At 44.0% G+C, this 8,600-nt stretch overlaps 1 protein-coding gene across 1 annotated transcript; it reads left to right on the plus strand.

Moving 5' to 3' along the window:
- Positions 1 to 3,111: 3,111 nt before the first annotated feature.
- On the plus strand, positions 3,112 to 5,153 carry LOC109679902 (coiled-coil domain-containing protein 121). Its single transcript, XM_074049013.1, is given in 6 exon segments — positions 3,112 to 3,142; positions 3,635 to 3,724; positions 3,727 to 3,852; positions 3,855 to 4,230; positions 4,489 to 4,504; positions 4,642 to 5,153. Coding segments are annotated over 6 exon segments (828 nt in total). The 3' UTR covers positions 4,831 to 5,153.
- The last annotated feature ends 3,447 nt before the right edge of the window (positions 5,154 to 8,600 follow it).

The following is an 8,600-nucleotide window of genomic DNA, read 5'->3' on the forward strand; positions in this document are numbered from 1 at the left end:
AAATATTTTGAAACGGTTCAAATGGAATTTTAAATTACCATAGACTTTTGACTTTTGTGGTGGTTGTAGCTTTAGCATTTATGACAGCCTGAGGCTGAACCAGTGATTTATTGGACTGTGAGTACCAGTCTAGGAGTTTGATTCCAAACAATATGGAATTGTACTCTGAGAAAATACAAACAATTTTATGAATTCCAGAAACTGATGAAAAACTTCAAAAGGATTTCTTGATAATTCCCTGTAGTTTCTGCAATCCAAAGTCTTCCTCAAAGGTTTACGTAGTACTAAGAGAAATTGTGCCAGTTCTTATTTTCCAACTGTTATGTAGGACTTTGGATTTTTTTTTCTTTTTTTGTGGTACTGGGGCTTGAACTTGGCCTCACACTTGCTAAATAGGTGCTCTACTGCTTGAGCCACTCCACCAGCCCTTTTTTATGTGGGGGTATTTTTGAGATAGAGTCTCTTGAACTATTTGCCTTTCCTGGGCTGGCCTCGAACCATGATCATCCTCCTCTCTGCCTCCTGAGTAGTTAGGGTTACAGGTATGAGCCACTGGTGCCCGGCTATTCTTAACCTATTTGATAGTTTCAGTTTCCTCTTAAAGTCTGATAAAAATTGGGAACCTCCCATAGAAATGCACAGATGCATACGTACACATTTTCCTATGGAACTTTTGAGAATGAAAGCAGGCTTCTTACAGATCAGTGAGTGAAGTATAGCACAGCCTTTAAATTCTGGCTAACTTTTGAAAAATGAGCCTAAACGTAAAAGGTTTATATATATCATAGTCAGCTGAAGGGTTTATGGCCTAGACTGTCTCTTCACCTTCCTAAATTATAATAGCCTCAACAACTAGGTTTGAAAAGAGGGAGAGAGAATGTGAATAAGAAGGACAAAGAAACCTAGGAAAGGGGAAGCAATAAAGAGAAAATTAGGGGCTGAGGATGAAGCTCAGTGGTAGAGCACTTGCCTAGCATGGGTGAGGCCCTGGGATTTGATCCCCAGAACCACAAAACGAAGTCAAAAACACAATCAGATAAGATGGGAATAAAGAAGAAGCCTGTCCAGGAACTCAAGCAAATCCAAGTGAGATGAAAGTAGACAGTTAAGCAAAAATGAAATCTGAAGTCATTGAAGACTGGCAAGTTGTAGGCATTTCATTCTCTGTGAGGCACTCCACGCAAGTCCTGGGCAGTTTGCTCCCCAACATTGGCAGGAAAGGGGACTTCATGTACAGCTGTGTCTGGGCTGATTACGTGAGGTGGAGAGCCTTGGCTATGCAGGTGTCACGTGAGCCTCTGTGGAAATACGGAGAGAGGGTTGGAGGGAGATGTACAAGGGGTGGTTAGGGTACCATAGAATTTCCACTCCTGTATCAGCTGTGCCTGAAGACTGGCACTATTCACTTCTTCCTGAACTATCCACATGCCCATGCCCAGCATTTACTCAGTTTAGGTGATACCTTGCTTTACCACCCATCTAATAGAGTCTCCCCTACTCCTGACCACTTTACTGTGTGTGTACATGCATGGGTTTTTCCTTGAACTTCATTAAACAGTAACTCCATGGAAGCAGGAGCCTTGCTAACTCCACTTTTGCTGTATCTTTGTCACAAACTAGCTGACTGGGGTCCTTCTGCTCTACCCAGATAGAAATTCTGGATAGGTGAAGAGAAGCTTTTCCAGTTATTCTAGGCCCTGGTCAGGTTTTTACAAGCAGTGGCAACAGATGACAGCAGGCTGCAGCAGGTGACACCCTCCAGGTGGCACCCACCAGAATCCAACACCTGGGGATGGGCCCATGTAATTGACAGCTGGAGTGGGAGCTGAATTCAAAGCATGGTTCTGGCTTCTGAAGATACTGTCCCAGCAAACACTGTGTTGTGCAGACACCAGCCTGTGCTGCTGGTATGAGGGTAGTTGACTGCCTAACTGTCCCTTCTTCGTTCAAGGTAGACTGCCTGGGGAAGGATCTAACAATTGTCGGTTAGGGAGGTAGGTCTCCCCAGACCCCAACACCTCAGCACATTTAAAGGAAAAACAAACTATCAAAAGGATACTTGCTAAAAGGCTTAACAACAGCAGTGCTTTAATAGCAGGTAATGGTGCTCCAGCAATGCTTAACTTCTTCCCCAGAGCCCCAGGTGGGGCTCCAGCACTGAGATCATGGTAGGCACCCAAGAAGTCTTTGGCAACTCTTCACTGAAAATTTGTGTGCCTGCAATGTGTTCCACTCTAGTTATTCCTAAGCCCTGGCCTTCCAGAAGCTGGCAATGTCTTCAGCAAGCCGGTTTCAGTACAATGTGATAAGTTGTACCAAACCTGTGCTGAGGGTGCATGGAAAGCAACCTTAATTGACCTTGCCTGGGGTCCCAGGCTTCCCCAGAGGCTGGAAGTGGTGCTGATGTCAAGTTCCCCAGAAACCACTAACCTTTTCCCTCCAAGAGCCCAGTAACCTACCTCCCTTTTTCTCTGCCATTCCACCCACCTCAAGCAGCCTTTGCTCCTACCACATCTGCTGTGGGCATCACTTGTACAGAGGTTTTTCCGGGATCCTGCCATTCCCACCTGCAGTAGACAAGCAGGGGGCCGAAGACCCCTGAAGCCTGAGACTCAGTGGGAATTGCACGCACTGCCAGCCTCTGACTCAGCCTATCATAGAAACCCCACGCGGCTTGAGAGCCTTGCGCAACCATTGTGTGGGGAATCCATCCAGCCCCACCCGCCAAGTGGAGGGCACCTGGCCTCAGTGCTCTGATCCACCAAAGCCAAATACTGGGGGAGGCAAGTGAGAGAGGACTGCAGGTAGCCAGGATCTGCTCATCGGAGGGTAGGACCGGAAAAGTTCCAAAGCCCTGCTCCTCAGGAGCACAGGAGCACAGGCCCCACTGGGACTCTGCGATAACCAGGGGCCAATCCTCTGGGCAGCCCAGTATAAGTTAGAGCTTATTTGGAAGCTGAGGAGGTTAAGTGGTCGAAGTTGCACTGGCTGAGACTAGGGCATTGTGTGACATCCAGGCTAGCTGGGCAGAGCTAGTCGCATTGACACCCCCACCCCCTGCTGCTGTGTCAGTCACCAGCAGACCCCTGACACTCGCAATTTTTCTTAGGCATGAACTTCAGAGGACTCCAGAAGTGCCCTGGTGAGTGCTGGGATCCCGGGAGGATGTAGGTGTTGCATGGAGGGTTTCAGAAACTGCAAAACTTATGAAAGCTGAGAAAATTATTTCTAGTCCCCATCACCAAGTCTGCTTCTGTGGTTCTTGGTGGCTGCTACAGTATCCAGTAAATCTAAGGTCTGGGTTTCATACTCAGGTTCATCTACTTGCTAGTGGCGTCAAGTTGTAGGAAAGTGACTTCAATTCATGGAACCTACTTTCTCCTTTTTAAAATTGAGATGAGAGCTGGTTAGGCTGTGGTAACTGCGTTTTGTAAATTGTAAGTTACATTGCTTATCATTACACCTAGCTGTTTCCCCCTCAGTGTCTGGAACATAATGATTGCTCAAAAAGATTTGTTTTTTGTATGAATAAGGACAGCTGTTCCAGTTTTTGTTTGTTTGTTCTTTATTTCCTAAGTTGTCCCTAAGAACTGATAAAGGAATGTCTCATTTTTCTTCCTTTGAGTTTGCTCAGAGTCCCAGTATCTCTCTTCAAGGTCACCCTATCTTACTATTTTAAATAAATGTTTCAAGTCCAAGAAACCAAGGAAGTTAGAGAAAAAGGTAAAAAGACAGTGGTGGCCCTGAGGAAGCTGAACGAGCAGATACAAGAAGCATGAATCCAACAGGAGCAGCTGCTGCAGGATAGCAGGCAGCTGCAAGAGGAAAAGTTCCATTTGGAGGCTGAAAGTAACCCATTTTGGACTACGTGAGCAAAACAAATGAGCAGCTTACAAGGAAACATGAATTGCTGTGGAAGGAGCATGTCTAAGAATATAAGGAGATAGAACAAAGATGAGAACTTGCCTCCAGACACGCCAAACGAACTGCAGAGCTGCAAGCTAAGCTCTTGCAGGGGAAAAAGATGCAGTTCGATTTGAAGCAGCAGCAGCAGGCACTGAGGCCCGTTGCCATAGTAAAGGAGAAGCAGGACATGAAACTACAGGTGCTACAGAAAGAGAAACAGAAAATCCAAGCTGAGACAGCTACGAAGGACTGGGAACCAGGTCTCCAGTTCCTGCAGCCAAGGGTGATCCTGGAGAAAGAACTGAATGAACTGAACACGATGCTGTAGCAGGGAGGAGGGCCAGAAGAGAGACAGGCTATGTTCTGATAATGAGGCAGGGGGAAGGGATGGCAAAACAAAGAGCTAAAACTTAAATCATTGAAACATGAAGAAGGTCACATAGCACTGGGGAAATAAAATAGCCAATAAAGTTGCATGCAGCCATATGTGGGTTGAGCTTTGCTCTTTGCTTCTGTAACCTGCTTGCAAGGGTATAAAAAGTGAGACCTCTTTGTTCTCGGGACTCAGCCTTTGGACATAAGACTGCTGGTCTGCACAGTAAAACATTGCTTCCTGCTAAACTGGCTCAGTGTCCCGTATCTCAGCTTGAGATTCCCACAACAATGCAGCTGGGAGGGAGCAAAAAAAGGGAGCTGAGGAGGAAGGTCAACACCTCGGAGTTGACAGTCTAGCAGGCTCATTTTGAGTTCTGTCTTGGCATCAACAGAGAGAACAGGCAGCTACAGAAGGAGTCACAGCAGCTGATTCAGGAATTTCAGAAGTTAGAGACTACAAGGGGCCAGTTAGAAAAACAGAAGCTGAAGGAGAAACAGTGGTATCAAGAAGCCTTCATCGGGGAGGCAATGCTGCAGGCAGAGCAGTAGCGTGACCGTAACTGAAATCGGTGCTCAAAAGAACACAGTGTTCCAGAGACCACCCTGAGCCTCCCCAGACACCAAATCAAAACACCCAAATAATTCCTTACAGTAACAGAAAAGAGAACTGGAGCAAATAGGCTCGGGTGCTATATAAACTCATTGGGAAGGTGTTTGGATTTACAGATGACTACCAGAAAATATAATTTTGAACTTCTTCATTATTCACAATTTCTGAAATACATAAAATTGATTATATTTTCTCATACAGAAGCATTGTGAAAACATGGACTCATGCTTCCGGACTAGGGTTCACTTTCCAATAAATCACTGTTGTGGCCTCAAATTATGAGTACTCTGAATGAGTGAATGAGTTTATGAAGGAAATTAAGCACGGAGATAATGCTACCAAAGGTCGGCATGGTAGACATGAGGTTAGACCTGAATGATAAAATAAAGCATACAGTGCAAGCCACTGGAGAAGGAAACATTCCTTCGATTCAACACTGAATCCCAAAGTCCCTAGAAGGAGAATGAGCTTGGTAAGTCCAAAGAACAGAAAGGCGCACGTGGCCAGCCTGTAGTTGGGGAATGCACAATGGTACCATCTGCTCCAGTGGGGAAGACATGACTTAAGGGAAGATTGAGGGTACAGGGGGGAAGAAAGATAAAGGAGAATGATGGAGGGGATGAATTCAAGTATGATATATTTTATATAAGAACTCTTGTAAATGCCATAATGTACCCCCAGCACAACAATAAAAAAAAAAGAAAGAAAGAAAATACTGAGTTGAAGAGGAGAAAGAAAAAATCAAGGGTATAGGTGAACCAGCACACGTTCTAAAGTGAGGAGGGAGACATGCAGGGGTAGGGATGTAGCTCAGTAGTAACGTGTTTGCTTCTCATGTGCAAGTCCCTGGGTTCCATTCTTGTGCTGAAAAAGAAAAGACTGGAAAAGAAAGGAAGAAGTATAAGGGATATATTACTATTTTTGGTATAAACTGTTTTTTTTTCTCTTTTGGTGGGACTGGAGCTTTGCCCTTGCAAAGCCAGGTGTTCTACTGGTTGAGTCACACCTTCAGTCCATTTTACTGTGGTTATTTTGGAGACAGGGTTTTGTGAATTATTGGCCTGGGCTGGCCTCAAACCATGATCCTCCTGATCTCAGCTTCCTAAATAACTAGGATTACAGATGTGAGCCATCAACACCCAGCTGGTATAAACTTTTTAAAAACTACATTGAAATACAAAAATACAGAGAGCTACAACTCATGATCCACATTAGGAGATTGCAAAATCAGTGAAAATACCCTGGATCCCAAAAGCACTACCCTAAATTTGGTGTTAATCATTCCTATGCATTATATTCATTGAAATATGTATGTATACATATATATATAAACACCATGAAAGTGTTTTTGCATGATTTTAAACCCTATATAAATGGTACACTTGATGTACACTTGCTTTCTCAAAAGTTGAGATTTAGCCGGACACTGGCAACTCATGCCTGTAATCCTAGCTACTTGGGAGGCAGCGATCAGGAGGATCTCAGTTCAAAGCCAGTCCTGGGAAAATAGTTCAAGAGTCCCTATCTTGAAAAAAAAAAAAACCCATCACAAAAAAAGGGCTGGTAGAGTGGCTCAAACAGTAAGAGTGCCTGCTTAGCAAGTGTGAGGCCCTGAGTTCAAATCCCAGTACTGCCATAAAAACCTGAGAATATGTAATATCTCAAGTGATAGACGCATTTCTTGCTTCCATAATAGTCACGGATAAGATGTTCCTGATTGACAAGTGGCTGTCCTTCATGGACTGATTCAGGGTGTCAACTATCTTTCATTTTGTTCTCTCCCATCCCATAGAGCCCCATCATCCTTTGCATCTAGCCAGTAGAAGGGGAAAAAAAGCACAGGGTACACACACTGTCTTAAAAGCATTACCTGGAAATGCCACACCGCCATGCCTACTTGCATCCATGGGAGAGAAGTTAGCTGGGTATACCTTTGCTACGTGGAGAAAGGGAAGGGGAACACGTGGGAAATGGTGTCTTGTCATTTGTCCTAGAAGTCTACAATTTTGGAAGAAGACAGCACATTTTGGTGGACAGGTGTCTCTGATACACATTTCCAGTCTCCATTGTAGACTGTAGTCATTCTCGCTCATCTCTGGATACCTGAGTCTCTCTGTACGTACTTAGGACTGGTGCTACTCAGCTCTCAGGTACACCTTCAACTTCACTAAATACTACCGCATCATTTTCAGTTATTGTACTAATTAACGTTGCAAACCAAGCACGAGTGTTCATATTACTCAATATATATGAACCCAATATTGCCAAATTTATTTTTTTATGTGATTCTAATAATTTTTTGAAAAAACTTAAAACCTAAATAAGGTACTTAGCATAATCTACACTGAGTCCTGCTGGTCCCTGGACGTGGGAAGGGAAAAGGAGTAGGAAAAGGCCTACAGGAGACAGGACAAGTTTCCAGTCCCAATTCCCCTTAGTCTCTAGTTACTCACAGTAACCAGCAAGCTTCAGGAGCCAAGGAACCAGTGAGCAGGTACATGCCTGTAATCCTAGCACACAGGAAATTGAGGCAGGAGAAGCATGAGGTTGAGGCCATCCTGGAAAACATAGAGAGAGCTTATCTTAAACAAATGAACAAACAACAACAAAACACTCTTGAGAGAAGTATATTTTCGACTTATTTCAAACTCATTTCCATCTCCATCTATCTTCTTCACCCCATACTGTGCCAGCAAGGAGTCAAGCAGTAGATGAGACTGGAAGTTAGGAGATAGAAACTGATCAGGCAGAACAGAAGTAGGGGCAACTCGACGGAAATTTGCCAAGGACACAGAGAGAGGATAAACAGGTGTGGGGAGTCTGGGGAGTCTTGAAACTGCTCTACCAGCCCTTGAAACTACATAGGTGTAGGAATGGCACATGAGTCAAAGAAAAACTGAAAACGTCATCCTAAGTCTGAGTCATTTATTTCTTTTGTCGTGGCCAAACATTCTCCAGGTTTTACTCACCAGGAATTAATATAACTTCTTTATTTCTCCTCCCTGACAAGCCTCATCTCCTGTAAGAGTTTTAAGGATACAAGTGGAGGTAAAAAGGTAATTGTGGATATACCATTTTCTTCATTTGTTTCAAAATGGCCTATTCTGGCAGTAGCCGATTCAGGTTTCAATGAACCTCCTTTGAAAGTGGTCTTCACAAAAGCACACTTGATCAAGCTACTTTGAGGAGCCCTAAGAACAGAGAATCTATCACCTGGACAGCATTTGGAGAAGGGGACTTTTCCCAGATAGAAGAGGGGAACTCTCTAATCAATTTTCCAAGCTCAGTAAGACTCCCTCCTCTCCCACAGGAACTCGGAATAATGACAAAATCAACTTCAAAGTAATTCAAAAAGGAGGCACCCAATGTAGCAGGCCAGCAGAGATGTATTTAGCATCAAAGGCCAAAGCAGGGTAGAAGGGAAAAGGAAATAGAGCAGCAGCACCTTCTGAAAAGTTGTCAGAAGCAGGGAGCCGGCTGTCCACGAATCTAGCTGTTTCTGTTTTTGCTGTTAAGGACTCAAGAAAAGAAAAGATTTCATTATTGACAGTGAATCAAAGAAACATGTCCTGCAATATGACAGCAGCACCTAACAGTTTTGAAAAATAAGCCACAGAACAAGGAATTTTTCTACTTTTGATTCTCAATTTTTTTTGTGTGTGTGTGTACTGGGGTTTGAACTCAAGGGCTTCATGCTTCCTAGGCAGAC

This window comes from Castor canadensis, chromosome 12 (genome assembly GCF_047511655.1).
Source record: "Castor canadensis chromosome 12, mCasCan1.hap1v2, whole genome shotgun sequence".
In the NCBI taxonomy this organism is placed as follows: Eukaryota; Metazoa; Chordata; class Mammalia; order Rodentia; family Castoridae; genus Castor; species Castor canadensis.